We start from the raw sequence: 19,635 nt of genomic DNA, 5'->3' as shown, positions 1-19,635 counted from the left end.
CACGCACTCGTGGTCAATGTAGTATATTGTTGTCATATATTATACAAGGCCCCCTGCTCTCCTGTTAGATAGTGACCGCCGGACAGACAGTAGAGATCTAGGGGCCCCATTTATGGGTTGTGTGTGTCACAAGACTTATCACCAGCATGACAATGGTCCATTCTCACGGCTCCATTGCACAGACACTGACCCCTGTTAGACAACCAGATAAGATGAGGTGCAGAAAACAAATGCTCACTAATGCTGACATTCTTGGTCTTTTGATAGGGACCTGTTGGTGAATGACCTGGAGGTTCAATGACAAATACTATATTTGCTATTGCCCCCACTATAATACACATACAGTATATTACCCTGGTCAGTGGTCATATAATCAATGTGCTGACAATGACCAGCACAGTTGGAGTGAACCTCCATGACCAAAAATAGTGACCATCTAAACATGCAGCCTGGTGTATGTGAAGAGTTGTTTACTGCTATCTGTTGCCTGGGATGAGAGTGCCTTTGAAGAGGAATGGAGTGGTGGTTGTAATTTCTGTCAGGCAGTGTCAGGGCAGCCTCCAGGTTTGAACACGGGGCTTAGAAGCGAATATGTGGCTAATAGCTGACTGCGGGCAATGCTCTCTTTTGTGTACTCTGATCCGGGTGGATTAAAGCATCAATCTTTCTGCCTCTTCTTGTAATGGTAATAGCTGGCTAGAAAGGGATATGTTTTATTATTCTGTTAGAGATTGAACGGGATCTTAAGCACTTATTGTACGAATTGTAGATATTGTACGATTTGGAATTCGAAGCATAACATATAGGAATGGGGGTGGAGGGGGTTTGCAGTGCGTAACATAAGAAATGGATGACGTTGTACACAATTGTACACAATTTCCGGGTACCTGTTTTGGCCCGTGAGTGCCACTTTCAAAACTACTGGCTGAAATTATACAAAACCTTTACAGTGAGGGGAAAAAAGTATTTGATCCCCTGCTGATTTTGTACGTTTGCCCACTGACAAAGAAATGATCCGTCTGTAATTTTAATGGTAGGTTTATTTGAACAGTGAGAGACAGAATAACAACAAAAAATCCAGAAAAATGCATGTCAAAAATGTTATAAATTGATTTGCATTTTAATGAGGGAAATAAGTATTTGACCCCCTCTCAATCAGAAAGATTTCTGGCCCCCAGGTGTCTTTTATATAGGTAACGAGCCGTCGATTAGGAGCACACTCTTAAAGGGAGTGCTCCTAATCTCAGTTTGTTACCTGTATAAAAGACACCTGTCCACAGAAGCAATCAATCAATCAGATTCCAAACTCTCCACCATGGCCAAGACCGAAGAGCTCTCCAAGGATGTCAGGGACAAGATTGTAGACCTACACAAGGCTGGAATGGGCTACAAGACCATCGCCAAGCAGCTTGGTGAGAAGGTGACAACAGTTGGTGCGATTATTCGCAAATGGAAGAAACACAAAAGAACTGTCAATCTCCCTCGGCCTGGGGCTCCATGCAAGATCTCACCTCGTGGAGTTGCAATGATCATGAGAACGGTGAGGAATCAGCCCAGAACTACACGGGAGGATCTTGTCAATGATTTCAAGGCAGCTGGGACCATATTCACCAAGAAAACAATTGGTAACACACTGTGCCGTGAAGGACTGTCTCTCACTGTTCAAATAAACCTACCATTAAAATGATAGACTGATCATTTCTTTGCCAGTGTGCAAACGTACAAAATCAGCAGGGGATCAAATACTTTTTTCCCTCATTGTATAACCCATCTCTAAAAAATATCAGATATGTGGACAGGACCAAGCTGATTCAATTGTGACCTACAGGCTCAAATCGGTCTTATGTAGCAAAATTTGAAATTGTGTTTTTTAAATTGGATAAAAGTAGAGACTACAGAATGGTATATCATACACTGTATTTGAGGAAAGTAATTCTGCTTTGAAAGTTGATAAACTTGTAAACTCACTTTCGAGAAAATGGCCTTTAAATATTTTGGTACCTACTGGAGAGCTCTTTTGTCTACACCCATTCAGCATTGTTCACACCCTCTTAAGCCAGCACCACCCATCTCTTTAAGGATTCATATGTGAGGTCATGTGCTAAACATTGAGTAGTGTAGTAAAGATTAAGAATAAAAGTAGCCTACAATAAGGAAAAATTCCTGGTAAACAGAAAGTATCCAGATAAAGATATTTTATAAATATGAAATGACATTTACACAGACACACTTGTCTAAATTGATGGGTCATGTGAAATAAATGCTATAACCCCCAGCCACATATTATTGCCAAATGGATGGGTCTCTACAGAAGGTTTAAACGGTACAGCCAAATGGTTACTTGCATAGTAGCCATATCAGAAATAGATAGTGTCAAAATAAATCAAATAATATACAGTATGTACAAGAACAATATCAGTAATAGATGAGGTAGTTAGATGCATACAATCAGGGGTGAAGTGGCTGAGCAGCAGGATGCATTTTGTTTTAAATAGTAGCAGCAACGTATGGTGTTGTAACGTTAGTCTTCGTGCTCCTCTGACGAGGAGTAAGACATGTCAGACCAATGCCCAGTGTGGTAAGTGTTCATCCTTTTAATAAACTGAACTGAACACTAAATACAAAGTAACAAAAGAGCACAAACGAAACAGCTCCGTCAGGTGCAACACACACTAAACAGAAAATAATCACCCACGAAACACAATAGAAAACCGGCTACCTAAATATGGTTCTCAATCAGGGACAACGATAGACAACTGCCTCTGATTGAGAACCATACCTGGCCAAACATAGAAATAGCAAATCATAGAAAAACTAACATAGACAACCCACCCAACTCACACCCTGACCATACTAAAACAAAGACATAACAAAAGAACTAAGGTCAGAATGTGACAGGTGTGTGTGTTAGGAGAGAATCATTTGGATAGAGGCACTGCAGATGGGGCTGATGTCTGGTCCATCTGAACCACACATGAACAAGGGAATCTATATTCAGAGAGCCTGTTTTTGTCCTGCCTTTGACTTTGGTGCAGGGCATGTGATGTCCATAGCCTCTTTGTCACAAAACTCCCTGAACTTCTCAAAAACACGAGTTTGTCTAGCTGTGTCCAGTCCAGGTGGTGCTTGTACAGGCAGACCATATATGGGAGGACGGATGTCAGGGTTGCACAGCAGCTGAAACCTGGTCCCGACTGAGTCCAAACACTCCTTTGCCACAACACTATCAGTTTCCAGAGCATTGAAGCTGTAAAACCGGAAATAACAACAAGAAATAAGACATTACAATATTGCACAACATCAATTCACCTCCCAAGTTCAGATTAAAAGAATAACCTCATACAATACAATGCAAAAAATGAAAATTATATTTACCTGAAGTGCTGGTACTGCTTGAACTGTGGCAGCAGCCTGAAGTACAGAGTCAGGTGTTGTTGCCAGCCATAGCTTTCCTCCAGCACCAGTCCAACCAGCTGTGGGATGTTGACCCCTGTCACAGGGCTGTTCTTGACAACACCAGCGATCTCAGACAAAGTGTTCATTCTGGTCTTTCTGAGGCGCAGCTTGATGAGGCCAAAGCACCAGTCGGGGGAAAACTTGGTGTGGCATGTGATCATGAAGTGAAGGTCCAGACTGGTGGAGCTTGTGCATGGTCCTCCAGGCACAATATCAGAAATAGGTTAATGAAAAGAAAATGTAACGTAATATCATTTTTTAGGCCCCTTGCTCTCCTGTTAGATAGTGACCGCTGGACAGACAGCAGAGATCTAGGGAACCCATATATGGGGCCCCTGTGTGTGTCACAAGGGTTATCACCAGCATGACAATGGTCCACAGCACTGCATACAGAAACATCATCTTGGAAATTGGAAGTTAAAATGAAAACACACATTAACGCACGTAAATATATCTGGAAAATACAGAAATAATGTGAAATCAATAAAAGTAGTGCCAATCATGTTGGAGGTCAATTAAATAATCAAAATGTATTGTTTATACTTTACATACCAAGTGTTGTCATTGATTCCTTGTAATGATTCCTTGCTGCTTTTGTCACATTGGATGGCAGCAGCGTTCCACCAAAGTGTTTGTGTCCTGGGTGTAGTCCTGGTAATACTATTGCATTATCCTCTGCGTAGTTGTTGATGAAGTTCACCACTCGCTGCAAGTCTTCATTCTTCAGGAGCTTGCTTGGGCCAGCTCTCTTTCTGATGGGAGGCATTAGAACATTCTCCTTGTGTGACTGGTGGAGGAGAGTATGGCTTGTTCTACTGATGCTGAAAGACAAATTCCAGATACAAATATTTTGGCATTATTATACAATAGATAGCTGTAATCACCGTCAGACACACCTGGCTAACTTGATGGGTCATGTAACCATCTGGCGAAGTGGTCTTTTGTTTAGACATGCTAGCTAAACAATGAACCATAATCCTAATCCATAGAGTACTAGCAATACAAACCGATTGTCATAGCTAGCTAAAGTTAACCAAATAGGTTCAATGTTAGCTAGTTAGCTAGCTAACATTAGGCTATAACTAGCAATGCGAAATGGCATTCTACACACATTACTACACACAGATCATAAACATAATGTTAGCTAGCGATCCAGTAGTGAACTTTAATTTGGGGTCTTTTGTTTATACATGGAGCTAGCTAGCAGCTAACGGTGACTAACCCCATTCCGTACAAATTTGCGCAACCGTGGCATTCAAACTTGGCTGTAATGAAAACGAATGGGACTGTAGCGACTGTGTTGGCATCAAAATCCGGGACGTGAACTGCATTTCTATTCAAGTGTTGATTGACATGGTAATGGCCAATAGTATTGGAGAAAAGTAAAAATAAAAATAAAACAGACCCGTCTGACGCTGTACGTTAAATTGGGACGGGTCATGACGTTATGCAACTCATTCTTTGTCATACAGCCTCTTTCCACCAGGTGTAGCGCTTCTCTCGCAGATTAAAAACAAGAAAGGAACAGGGTAAAGGGGATACCTAGTCAATTGTACAACTGAATGCATTCATTTTTTGCGTCATCACTGCAAGCCATCATCACGCTCAAAAGCCTTGACAGCCGCTGTTTACTTCTGAATATAACTGAATATAACGCTGCCCTAAATACCGTCAAATAGGTATGTAATGACACATTACATAAACTCTTTATAGTGTTTTATTTGCATTTTAGAGGTGATAAGGGTATGCAATCTGGTTTCCGCTCAGGTTATGGATGTGTCACTGCAACCTTAAAGGTCCTCAATGATATCACCATTGCCCTTGATTCTAAGCAATATTGTGCTGCTATTTGTATTGACTTGGCCAAAGCTTTTGATACGGTAGACCATTTCATTCTTGTGGGCCGGCTAAGAGTATTGGTGTCTCTGAGGGGTCTTTGGCCTGGTTTGCTTACTACCTCTCTCAAGGAGTGCAGTGTATAGAGTCAGAAAATCTGCTGTCTCAGCCACTGCCTGTCACCAAGGGAGTACCCCAAGGCTCAATCCTAGGCCCCATGCTCTTCTCAATTTACATCAACAACATAGCTCAGGCAGTAGGAAGCTCTCATCAATTTATATGCAGATCATACAGTCTTATACTCAGCTGGCCCCTCCCCGGATTTAGTGTTAAATGCTCTACAACAAATGTTTCTTAGTGTCCAACAAGCTTTCTCTACCACTAACCTTGTTCTGAACACCTCGAAAACAAAGGTCATGTGGTTTGGTAACTAGAATGCCCCTCTCCCCACAGGTGTGATTACTACCTCTGAGGGTTTAGAGCTTGAGGTAGTTACCTCATACAAGTACTTGGGAGTATGGTTAGCCCCAAAACATCACTGCTCTAGAGGTACACTGTCCTTCTCTCAGCACATACAGTTGAAGTCGGAAGTTTACATACAGTGGGGCAAAAAAGTATTTAGTCAGCTACCAATTGTGCAAGTTCTCCCACTTAAAAAGATGAGAGAAGCCTGTAATTTTCATCATAGCTACACTTCATCTATGACAGACAAAATGAGGGAAAAAATCCAGAAAATCACATTGTAGGATTTATAATGAATTTATTTGCAAATGATGCTGGAAAATATGTATTTGGTCAATAACAAAGGTTTATCTCAATGCTTTGTTATATACCCTTTGTTGGCAATGACAGAGGTCAAACGTTTTCTGTAAGTTTTCACACACTGTTGCTGGTATTTTGGCCCATTCCTCCATGCAGATCTCCTCTAGAGCAGTGATGTTTTGTGGCTGTTGCTGGGCAACACAGACTTTCAACTCCCTCCAAAGATTTTCTATGGGGTTGAGAAATTGTGCTTTACAATGGTATTCATATTACAGTTGACCTGAAAGTATTACGTTTTTTGGGCGCTAAAATAAGATAAACTGTACGGAATAGCGCAATGTACAAAAGTGTGTTAGTTACCTTTAGCTAAACTATGAACCATTATCCCAATCAATAGAATACTAGCAATACAAACTGGTTGTCATAGCTAGCTTAAGTTAACCAAATAGGTTCAATGTTAGCTAGCTAACATTAGGCTATAACTAGCCATGCTTAATGGCATTCTGAGATAATATTACTACACACATCATAAACGTAATGTTAGCTAGCGGGCCAGCCATCTAACGTCAGCTAGCTAGGTAGCTAACAGTAAGCTTTAACTTGCAATGAAAACAACTTTGACAAAATTAGAAACGTATAATATCTGAAACTGTAGCTAGACTCTTACCCGTATACATGAATGAATGCTTCACGGCAGATTGCAACCCCTTTCATTAAATAAGACGTCCCTGTGTTGTTTCCGTTTTGTTTGTAAAGCTTGCTTTGCATCAAGTCACTCTGGTACACACTGACCGTGTGCAATGCCATAAGAATAATCTTAAGCTTTAACCCCCAGCCAAACTCTGGCCATTTTACTCTCCTTAGCAGAGCTGGTTAGGCTGTTCTCATGTTATCCAGAGCATTGGTGGCTGTAACTGTGCTCCTCAGACGAGAGTGCTCTGAAACAGTTGTTCCGGTGACGTTCTACTGAAATGGATACTTGAATAGTTGAGTCTTTTGTTACATTTTACTACACAATAAAAAAAATTTAAAGCCACGTTAGACAGGATTACCTACACAATCTGACCAGATCAAATAGACAGAAGCATGCTACATGGCAGACCAATCCGAACTCATCTCTCGGCATGTCCAGCCCACTCATCTCAGCCAATCATAGGTAGCGGGAAGGTTGCTGACTTTTTTTGTGGCTTAACCAACTCAGCTCGTAATTTAACAATTTTATTCGTATTTACAGATGGCATACAAGTTTGTTATTAAGGCACATGAAAGGTCACATGTTCAAGAAGGCATTTCTGCCCCAAAAATATGGTTATGTTCAAACACCTCTCCTGTGAAGTAGTGACCCGAGACATACGCCTAGTTTCTTGAGAGGCAAAACCAGGGCAGAGAGAGGAAATGGAAAAGCAGTGCATTGTGGTCCCAGCAGCAGCATGACTCAAGGTGAAGGGTTTGGAGAAAATCTTTGTATTGGAACACACTTTAGCCTACCTCTAAAACAAATTTTCACCAGAATGGGAGATATGTTGAATATGTGGCATGTAAACTACATTGTGAAGGTTTATAGAAAACCATTATTGGGGGGTGAAAAGTAGGTTACCAAATGTTTTCTGCACGTCAACATAAATCTTATGGGCCTAATCTTATTGATAATCAGTCACCACCAAAGTGAAAGTAAGATCGTCAATACATTTTTCTCTCAACATAACCTAAAAAAACTGACCAGATTTAAAATAACTGAAATAAGAATAAAACCTGGCTTATGTGTTGCCCTTGGCATGTTTCATAAATGTCACTTTTTTTCTCCCATTTGTTATTGCGTAGTAATTAAATTCCTTTTATAAAATTCCTTGCATTGTTTACAATAATAAAATCTCTGTTCTGTCCAGTGTTGTACAGTAATGTCTGTCCTTGGTCTCTGGAAAATGTATTATTCATGTTTGTGGGGCCGTGGTTCCATATGTTGGTCATTGTTCGGAATCAGTGAAATATTGAACCACGTAAGCTTTGAATGTTGAATATTTTACATGTTTATATGCTAACGGAATGACTTCTTAAACACTCCCTGTAAAAAGGCGTTTGAGTTGCTTAAACACGCTGTTTTTTTTAGCCTTCACTAGGCCTATATGCCACACAATAGACAGTTTGGTAACACTTTCTACGATTCACTAATGTAGAGGCTAATGTTCTATGAATGCATTTCAGATGCATAAAAATTGGTTTTCCCAACATTTGGCATTGTGTTGTCATACACAAAAATAATTATGCTGTGTCATGACAGCTCACAGCCCCTTGTATGTGCCTTTTAAAAGTCTGTAGCCTAAATGGACTCATTTAGGTAGCCTAGTGGTTAGAGCATTGAGCTAGTAACCAAAAGGTTGCTGGATCAAATCCCCAAGCTGACGAGGTAAAAATATGTCTTTCTGCCCCTGAACAACCCACTGTTCCTAGGCCATCATTGTAAATAAGAATTTGTTCTTAACTGACTTGCCTAGTTAAATAAAGGTTAAATACATTTCAAAAATCATAAGTATAACTTTGCACAAGTAGGCTATTATTGATCCTAATAAGTGCAGTAGGGCATCCATAATGTAGAAAGTGATACTGAAAACAAATCTCATCAAATGGATTTGTTTGTTTATTGTCCTCAAAAGTGGGGGTGGTGGTGGCAGACCAATAAATCAACCTAAGGGCCTCTTTTAACTATGAGATATTGCCTAGAGATTTAGAGAAAATACCCTCAGATAGACCTTTTACTATAATGTGAACTTGCAAACTTGCCAGGACTTGACCGCTACCACCGGAGGTCGCGCACGACACTTGCCAGACAGTTGCCCTCCCCCTCCAATCAGGGCAGTGTAAATAGAATTGTCTCGTGGAGCTCAACATTTCTACAGTAAAAAATGGTAATAGCAATACAGAGCCCTGCGTGGAATAGCCCAGCGTGCCCCAAAACAGAACATCTGTGACCAGTGATAAGATAAAGTTTCTGGCCAAATCACAGTACAACATATGGTGGAGGGAGGCTGACTGTCAGTGCTACAATAAAATATGAGTTGAGATGTTATTGTGCCCTGATTTTGGTGTAGGGCTGTAGGTACTACACAAGTGATAGTATCAGGGCCGTAGGTCACACTTAACATGGGCAATGGCCTTTTATAAACTGGGTGGTTTGAGCTAAGAATGCTGATTGGCTGAAAGTCGTGGTATATAAGACCTTATACAAAAGGTATGACAAAAAAACAAGTTTTACTGTTTAATTACATTGGTAACCAGTTTATAATAGCAATAAGGCACTTCAGGGGTTTGTGGTAGAAGGCCAACATACCACGGCTAATGGCTGTATCCAGGCACTCCGCTTTGTGTCTTGCCTAAGAACAGCCCTTAGCTGTGGTATATTGGCCATATACCACACACACACCCTCGTGCCTTTTTGCTTAAATATAACACAGCAACTACTAAAGGAATAATTATATAACCTCAAAACAGATGAGTTACTTTGCAGATATGTACAGTAGCATCTACCACTTTTGCGTACATGTTTTTGTCTACATTAACAACATTTTCGCTGCAGTAGTGAGTAGCTGGCCCAATATAACCACGCGTGCCCTGGAATAATGCCTTGTAATGGAAAGTGTTCCATTTATAGTTACATAAATTCACATGTAAATAACAAAGTTCACATAGTGTTTATGGTCCTTACATTACTTATGTAGCCAGTACGTATGCTATATATAACCTCTACGTGGCCTATTTTATCCTAGATGGTGCAGAATGAGTTGGCTTAGTGGAGAGAGGTACGCTCAGAGATGAGATCGGGACTTTATGTTTGTGGTTAGGAGTATGATGAGGGTCATGGTTTTACATGACTCTCTGCCACTTATGGTATTTCAGTGCATATTAACCTTTGATCAATAAAGAGATGTCACACACGATCAGCACAGTGCATCACAATGCCAAGTAACAACAGACCTTATCTGTGCCTTCGAACACTCACACAAAATAGATAAAAATCGATAACTCTTACTCTGTGTCTGCTCTGCAGTGTGTAGAGTTTTTTGTCCCTCCTGAAACACTAAGAAACCTACATTAGTTCAAGGTTTTATATTTTTCCCATTTGTTGACGCCACCCATGATTGTGGTGCTGACCTCGCCTTTGTCTCCCAGGTCACACTGGGACACGGTGGGGGAATTTTCCCATCAACAGCAGCTTATCGATGTGACAGCGTGAGCGTCTAATCGTGGTGCCGCAGACAGCTCCGTCCCTCTCCTTACTGACTGAACCTCCGAGCGTGGATGAGCCAGCCAAGCCTTCCAGTGTAGGGGAAGGGAGAGAGAGCGGAAGAAATACAAATAAAATGTCTGGTTCATAGATTTCATAGAGCTCCACTGTGTCACAGTTCAACGGCAGCTGTCGTCTCATTCCCCCACCCCCTTGGTGTTTGTGTGAGTAAGTGATGATTCAGACATCTAGATCTCTTTCTTGCGGTCTGTGTCACTCACATACACACAATCACAATGACACACACACACAATACAGTATGGTCTCAATCACAAGAGGAAGGCTCTCATGGTAATGTAGTCACAATTGGGTCACTGGGGCTTTGAAAACAAAACACATTGTCACATTGTTGTCTGGAATAAGTTCAAATCCATTTTCATTCAGGCTTTGATTCACTGCGGCGGCTTGTAAGGGAGACAATGGGAGAGTGGTATTGATAATTACTTTTTAATGTGGCACACTCATCATGTCCAATTTCATGGCCCTCTAGCTGCATATTTCCGATTTAATCACGGCATAATGCAGTTATACTGCACCTTTTGAAATGGGTGGAGGAGGCCACAGCCACCTTTCCCTTAACAAAATGTCTTATCTGTGCCATTCAGACCTGGGTGAAAATAGTTTGCCTATTGTTTTCTTTCAAATATGTTGTGTGCACTTGATTTAGGGCTGGCACTTTTGGGACTACTACATGGAAGGTTGACAAGGTTAGAGGTGTGGTGGTATGGTTCCTCTGATAAGGCCTTAGATCAGTGGAGGAAAGGGTTTTAAGAAATAATGTTCATGTAGAGAGTTCAGCAGAGGGTTAATGCTGTCAGAAGATCCTTGACTTGATAGGATGTTGCTGACCGTAGCAGATTGCTATATATAGATTATTAACCAGGGTCTCCATAATTCACATGCAATAAGGTCTGTATTTTATATTGAGGCTTTGAATATGTTGTCATTTTTGCTACTGCAATATAGTTTGAAAATAGTTTATTTAACCTTTATTTAACTAGGCAAGTCAGTTAAGAACAAATTCTTATTTACAATGACTGCCTACCAAAAGGCAAAAGACCTCTTGCGGAGCTGGGGGCCAGGGATTTAAAAAAATTATACAATATAAATATAGGACAAAACACACATCACAACAAGAGAGAGACAACACTACATAAAGAGAGACCTAAGACAACAACATAACAGCAAAACGTGACAACACAGCATGGTAGCAACACAACAACATGGTAGCAAGGTTTTCTTTTGCAGGTCTCTCACTCACAGAAATGTGTGTTGTTGTATGTGTCTTGCATGGGGATGTGCATGGGTATGCATGTGCGAGATGGAAGGCCAGCCTGTCTTTGAGCTGGTTTTCGTAGCCCTTTTGTGAAGTGAATTGTTCTTAAGGGCTGTAGAGGTAAATCTAAAGAGAGGCATCAGTCCTTCATTAATGCAGCCCAAGCTGGCTGACCCCTGGTTAATGTTCCTATCATTTCTAGACGAGAGCGCAGCTACCTTTCATTTGAAATGACTCATGTTTAATGCATCTCTCTGGTATAGCATTTAACCTCACCTCTGGGATTGGATGGTTGCATACTGGTGACACGGCCATGCCGGGCAAGAGGGGAAGTGGGGTTGGCAGTTACGTGGGTTAGCCAGGCAGGCCCCTCAGGAACGGTGGGGTTGAAATGGCCATGCAGAGTTATTCTGACCAGTCTGCCATTTACTTAACATGGCGAGCCCCTTCCCCCTGACCTGTCACCAGGGTGGCCCAGGTCCCCCTTGGCTCTCTGAACCACTTAGTGGCCGTGGCCTGGCCCATGACTGGAATCTTTAAGCAGGAGAGACTCGGTGGTGCTAGGGTTTTGGATACACTCTGTGTGTAAAGGTGCGTGCGTGCGTGCGTGCGTGCGTGCATGCGTTGATGGCTTTTAGCTTACTAACCAGTGATGGAAAAAGTAGCCAATTGTCATACTTGAGTAAAAGTAAAGATACCTTAATAGAAAATGATTCAAGTAAAAGTTGAAAGTCACCCAGTGAAATTCTACTTGAGTAAAAGTCTAGAAGTATTTGATTTTAAAGTATAAGTATCAAAAGTAAAAGTATGAATCATTTAAAATTCCTAATTAACAAACAAAGCATGTGTGCTATGAGTCAATAGGGTTGACCAGGGACGTTCCCTTGATAAGTGCATGAATGTGACCATTTTCCTGTCCTGCTAACCATTCAAAATGTAAAGAGTACTTTTGGGTGTCAGAGAAAATGTATGGAGTAAAAAGTACATTATTTTCTTTAGGAATGTAGTGAATTAAAAGTTCAGATACCCAAAAAAATGTCTTAAGTAGTACTTTAAAGTATTTTTACTTAAGTACTTTACACCACTGCTACTAACAGCAAAGTGAGTAAGAAACATTTATGGGTGAATAATGTCTATGTATCAATGTTGATGCATGAATCGATTACTGTGCTCTTGGAGGCCTGCAGGGCTTTGGTATAGTCAACCTGCTGATGATCTCAACACTCTTCATTTCTATGTGTATAATTAGGCTACTTTTGCTGAGTACTACGCTACACTCTTAGAAAAAACTTGCTATCTAGAGCCTAAAAGGGTTATTTGGCTGTCCCCATAGGAGAACCCTTTGAATAACCCTTTTTGGTTCTAGGTAGAACCCTTTTGGTTTCAGGAATAACTTTTTGGGGTTCCATGTAGAACCTTTTCCACAGATGGTTCTACATAGAAACCAAAAAGGGTTATCCTATGGTACAGACGAAGAACCCTTTTGGAACCCCTTTTAAGTGTACCACTTATGTTATTCCATGTTGTTTGATTTTTGGGAAATGTTTGTCAAATGGGACATATTTGTCAAAGAAACTGCTTGAGACGATGTCATCCGATGACTCATTTTAGGCCATGTCAGACATCCATTAGATGCATTAGCACCAAAAATAAGAGTTAACATGTCTCTCCGGATACAAAAGAAAACCAAATAGGATATATTTTCTTTTCAGTCTCCACACTAACATTTTCAACTGATTTCTCTGGTGCTAGGACGAATCAACAAACTCCCACCCGTCTCTGGTGCTAGGACGAATCGACAAACTCCCACCCGTCTCTGGTGCTAGGACGAATCGACAAACTCCCACCCGTCTCTGGTGCTAGGACGAATCGACAAACTCCCACCCGTCTCTGGTGCTAGGACGAATCAACAAACTCCCACCCGTCTCTGGTGCTAGGACGAATCGACAAACTCCCACCCATTTCTGGTGCTAGGACGAATCGACAAACTCCCACCCGTCTCTGGTGCTAGGACGAATCGACAAACTCCCACTCGTCTCTGGTGCTAGGACAAATCGACAAACTCCCACCCGTCTCTTGGAGAATTGCATTAGTATGTCACTGTGATGGAAATTTGGCAAATGTTGAAGGAATATGGGTTGTCTAATCAGAACTAGCCTCAGAGCAGAATCCTGACACTCGGTTGGCGTAGAGTGGTTTTTAAGGATTTAACTGATGCCAGATTAATTGCATTATGGGTTCATTATGGGTGAAGATGGTCATTTTCAGGGAGATAGCGATGGCAGAAACCGCAGATGGACAATCTGGGACCTAAGATCTTTGAAATGGTGTCATTTGCTTTTGCTGTCATATAAAAACTGAATTGAACCACCAATAAGCTTGTGCTTGCTATTTAGACCAATTCTGAAATGTTCAATATGTTTATTATGCTGTGATTATGTCACTGGCTATGTTGGTATTGAATATAACTTAATAATATAAATCCTTTGCTGGTGACTTGTCTGAATTGAAAATGCCCGGTGTGATACTGAATCTATGAAACCATTCACTCTATTCCCTGAGCAGAAATCGAGTACCCTAGAAATCATATTTCCCTGCCTTCTTAAAATCAAATCAAATATAAGTTTATTAGTCACGTACACAGATAAGCAGGTGCAGCAAAATGTTAGCTTCATGCTATGCTAGTGACTTTTCAAAGCTGTTAATCTGTGGTGAATGGAGCTAATCGCTAATACAAATCCTTTTCTCTTGTTCTCCTCCCTTCCCCTGACACAGGAGCTGCTCAGTACCCAGGTAAACCCCCTACCTCCTTTTACTTTTACCATTTACTTCTCTTTCTCTTACTTGTCTAGTACCCTTCTCTTCTTCGTTTTTACTGAATGGTCGCATCTCTGTGTGCTGCATATTAACTAACACTGCTTTCGCCATATCAATTTAATTTTCTCTGACTTATTTTTTCTCTTTCTTTGGCTCTGCTTCCGTACGTCTTGCGCCACCACTGCATAGCTGCTGATAGACTATCTGTTGCTTCTGTACCTGCTTTTTTTTTTTCTTCTTCACTTATTTTCTTCCTCATCCCTCTCTTGTTCTGGATACCTTTTGCTCGCTATAGCTGGTCTAGGGTCAGTTTTGTTGAGCACTGCATAATGGATGATGGAAAACTTTGGGGCAGGGAGAGCTGATCTGAAACCAGATGATATGAGCAGAAGGTAACTAGACTCTAGAGCTTCAGCTTGTCACGTTCTCTTTTTCTTCTCAGTGTTTTGTGTTAGTGTTTTAGATGTCGATGGTCTGTGGTTTGTGAAATTGTTTGCATTGTCGATAATATATGTTGATACTCCTTAGCAAAACCTCAGAGCTTATTTTAAGAATGCCACTTCATTCATACTTAGACACTGTGAAATGGATGGCATGTCTGGACATGCCTGATTTTAAAATAACAGCCTTCTCTCATTTGCCTGCTAACAAGGGCTGTTTTAATCTAAGCAGTCACCAATTATCACCCGAATTGGCCACTCAAACACTTAAGTTTGCATTGCTCCATGGCTCCATGGCAAACTGGGCTGAATTCATGGGTTGGAACTAAAATAAGTGACACAAGCTACAAAGTAAGGTGTCTTTTTTGTCTTCAACTTTGATTTGTCTTTCATTCAGTCAGCCACAATTCAATTGTGCTTTAGCAGATAGCATACAGTCACTACTCTCTCACCAACTATAGCACAACTCCAATCCTGGAGTGTGTACATCTTTATTCCATCCCAGCTCTAAATTGAACGCTTAGTTCATTTACTGAATCTGGTGCAGTCCAAGAAGAGGAGATGCACTGCAGTACTTAATGCCACTTGGAGACCATGGTTAGCGTGCACACCAGATACTGACTGTTACTTTTGATTTTGATCCCCCTTTGTTCAGCGACACATTATTCCATTTCTGTTAGTCAACTGTCTGTGGAACTTGTTCAGTTATGTCTCAGTTGTTCATACAAAAGCACTTTTTTTTAATTAATTTTTTTAATTTAAATTTTACACCCTTTTTCTCCCCCATTTCGTAATATCCAATTATTAGTAGTTATTAGTAGTTACTATCTTGTCTCATCGCTACAACTCCCGTACGGGCTCGGGAGAGACGAAGGTCGAAAGTCACGCGTCCTCCGAAACACAACCCAACCAAGCCGCACTGCTTCTTAACACAGCGCACATCCAACCCGGAAGCCAGCCGCACCAATGTGTCGGAGGAAACACTGTGCAGCTGGCAACCGTGGTTAGCGTGCACTGCGCCCGGCCCGCCACAGGAGTCGCTGGTGCGCGATGAGACAAGGATATCCCTACCGGCCAAACCCTCCCTAACCCGGACGACGCTAGGCCACGGACCTCCCAGTCTCGGCTGGCTGCAAAAGAGCCTGTGCGCAAACTCAGAGTCTCTGGTGGCACAGCTAGTGCTGTGATGCAGTGCCCTAGACCACTGTGCCACCTGGGAGGCCTGAAGAGCACATTTTGCCAGTCCTGTCTGATCCAGCAATGGTGGGTTTGTGCCCTTAGGCGACGTTGTTGCCGGTGATGTCTGGTGAGGACATGTCTTACAACAAAAACAGGCTTGCAAGCCTTCAATCCAGCCTCTCTCATCTTATTGCAGACAGTCTGAGCACTGATGGAGGGATTGTGCATTCCTAGTGTAACTCGGGCAGTTGTTGTTGCCATCCTGTACCTGTCCCGCAGGTGTGATGTTTGGATGTACCGATCCTGTGCAAGTGTTGTGACACGCGGTCTGCCACTGAGAGGACGATCAGTTGTCCGTTCTCTCTCCCTGTAGCGCTGTCTTAGGCGTCTCACAGTACGGACATTGCAATCTATTGCCCTGGACACATCTGCAGTCCTCATGCCTTCTTGCAGCATGCCTAAGGCATGTTCATGCAGATGAGCAGGGACCCTGGGCATCTTTCTTTTGGTGTTTTTCATAGTCTGTAGAAAGGCCTCTTTAGTGTCCTAAGTTTTCATAACTGTGACCTTAATTGTCTACCGTCTGTAAGCTGTTAGTGTCTTAACGACCGTTCCACAGGTGCATGTTCATTAATTGTTTATGGTTCATTGAACAAGCATGGGAAACAGTGTTTAAACCCTTTATATTGGAGATCTGTGAAATTATTTTGATTTTTATTAATTATCTTTGAAAGGCAGGGTCCTGAAAAGGGGTGTTTCATTTTTTTGCTGAATTGATATGGTGGAGGCTCAATCAAACTAGTGGTCTTGACAACTTTCTTATGTCATTCTCGCTCGCACCAAAAGTTTTAAAAGTGTTGATAGGGGACAGATTTTTATTTATTTATTATTATTTAACCTTAACTGACTTGCCTAGTTAAATAAAGAACAAATTCTTATTCACAATGACAGCTTGCCATCAAATAATTGGCATATACATTACTCTTACAGAATTTCCACATGGGTGAGGATATTGGACATTTTATAAAAAATCATAGGATAACAACTTGTTTTTCACCAGGACAGAAGAATGTATAACTGACTTTATCCTACATAACATACAGCAGATCCCCTTACTGTATGGGACACTTTTTTAAATGTGTCTTTAGAGGCCATGCAATTCAATACTCATCTTTAAAACAAAAGCAATTTAACTCAAAGAATCCATATTAAAGGATATAGAGAGACTAACAGTACAGATAGATATCAATAAAAACAGTACCTTAGAGGCACATAATATGTTGAGGAAAAGCAAAAGAAATGGAAGAACTTATTCAAGAAAGATCAAGCGTAATATATTATAAAAAATAAAGCTAACAGGATGGGATATGGGGAAAAATACACCCATTTCTTTTCAATCTTCAATATAAAACTGCTACCAAAAATGATTTACTGTAACTTGTTACAAATGACGGGGTCACCCATGATTCACCAAACAATATTTTGAAAGAGGATTACCGTGTAGTTTACCAATAAGATGGTCTGGTAGTGAAGTGGACATACTTGGTATTCATATCCCGAAAGAAAGAAATTACAACCAACTAATTACAGCATTAACGCAAAAATGGAAGAGGCAAGTGGAAGGGGGAGAAAGTAAGGAACTTGTCTGTCGGCCCTGTATTAAAGACCAAAATTGGCTAAAGGAAATTGTGATAAATAAAAAAGTTTACCAGTTTCATTTAAGGACCAAAAAACTGACAGCTGTGCCATACAGATTGTTGGGAAGAGATTTTCGATGTACCGATTCCATGGCACATGTTTTATGAACTGATACAAAATATTGCTGGATTCAAAATGTTAGAATTTTTCCATTTTAATTATTATACAACATTTTTGCAACCAATAGAATGTTATATATATGGGGGATAGAACCATCCCAGCTCTGCATATTTTGCTGCGAAGAGACAGAATCATTAGATCATTGGTTTTGGTTACTGTCCATATGTAGCTTATTTCTGGTCGCAGGTTCAGGAATGGCTGACAACATTTACCTGGAGCTAACTCTGCAAATTGCACTGCTGGGTGATTTAAAAAGTCATAGTCAATCAATTAATAATATAATAATACTCTTAGCAAAAAGGTTTATCTTTAATTTACAATATGTAGAATGTATGAGAATAGAAAGGTTCAGAACTTTTGTGAAACATCACAGCACAGTTGAAAGATATATGGCAAATATAAATCAAAACTGGATGGTGTTCAGAGATACATGGGAGGGGTTGAGTGAAGCGAACTATTGTAAACTATACTGTTTCTGTAAAATGTATATAGGGAAAGGGAAAGGGGGATACCTAGTCGGTTGTACAACTGAATGCCTTCAACTGAAATGTGTCTTCTGAATCAGAGAGGTGCAGGGGGCTGCCTTAATCGACATCCACGTCCTAAGAGTTGTTGTCTAATAGTTTACTCCAATTAGGATAGTGATGGTAGGGTTAGGGGAAAAGAATAAAAGGAAAATATCTTAAATATACAGTACCAGTCAAAAGTTTGGTCACACCTACTCGTTCCAGGGTTATTCTTTATTTTTACTATTTTCTGCATTGTAGAATAATAGTGAAGACATCAAAACTATGAAATAACACATATAGTACTGAGCAGCAGGTTTCCGAATACTTTATTTTGTATTCATGTACAAGGTGGCTGTGGAGAGACACTCTCTCACACACACACACTAACACACACCGCTAACCAAAAGGAGAAACAGTGAGTGTGGAGGAGAGGAGGGGGGAAGAGGGATGCTGATAGCCTGTGTTCTGCTGCAGTGCCCTCTACCTCCCCACCTCTCTCTTTCTCTCTAAGTCTGTATCTCCCTCTTGTTCTCTCTCACCATCTCTCTCTTTCTCCTCCTTCAGACTGTCTGCAGGGTCTCAACCAGTTTTTGTTTATCTGGCTGGTAGTGGAGGAGATGAGCCCACTCTATCGCTCCTCTCTCTCTCCGTCCCTGCCTCTCTCCCTCTCTCCTTCCCTCTCTCCTGCCTCTCTCCCCCTCCCTGCCTCTCTCTCCCTCCCGGCTTCTCTCCCTCTCTCCTCCCTGAAAGAGATTTCCAAATGAGCGAGCATAATGGCAGGCCCTCTAGTTATAGCACCACTGCCTCTGATGCATTAATCTCTGGGCTGCCACCCCCTCCCCTCCCACACACACACACACACACACACACACACACACACAAAGTAGTACAGATAGACACTCACGCCATGCTGGTACACATACACTAATCCCTTCACAGAGAGTCACAGTAAATGCACACATAATCATGCATTAATCACATGCATGATCATCAACATAAATCACATGCATGCAAGCAGCTATACACACACACACACACTTAATGACACTAAAAGCACATACACACACACACATCGTCCCATCACTCCACTGATTTGGACGCTTTTCTGCTCTCCTTCTCTCCATCCATCCATCCATCCACGGACAGCTCCCACGTGACCTCCATTTTACTGGTCATTAGCACCACACAGGCCTCCCCCTCCTTCTTTACTTCTCTTCTCCCTCCTTTATTGAAAGGCACTGCAAATGTCTCCCCACTGTCTCC

General features: G+C 41.3%; 1 protein-coding gene across 3 annotated transcripts in view; it reads left to right on the top strand.

The window, feature by feature from the left end:
• The window catches only part of LOC139419477 (cell adhesion molecule 1-like), a 521,843-nt gene that overhangs the window by 376,148 nt on the left and 126,060 nt on the right, over positions 1 to 19,635 (top strand). For all 3 annotated transcript variants that reach the window (XM_071169427.1, XM_071169426.1, XM_071169428.1), the window contains exon 2: positions 14,385 to 14,402. In XM_071169427.1, coding sequence (XP_071025528.1) covers positions 14,385 to 14,402 — 18 coding nt within the window. The remainder of the gene's footprint in view (positions 1 to 14,384; positions 14,403 to 19,635) is intronic.

Source organism: Oncorhynchus clarkii, chromosome 10 (genome assembly GCF_045791955.1).
Source record: "Oncorhynchus clarkii lewisi isolate Uvic-CL-2024 chromosome 10, UVic_Ocla_1.0, whole genome shotgun sequence".
Classification (NCBI taxonomy): domain Eukaryota; kingdom Metazoa; phylum Chordata; class Actinopteri; order Salmoniformes; family Salmonidae; genus Oncorhynchus; species Oncorhynchus clarkii.
This window is presented reverse-complemented; position numbering and strand designations above follow the sequence as displayed.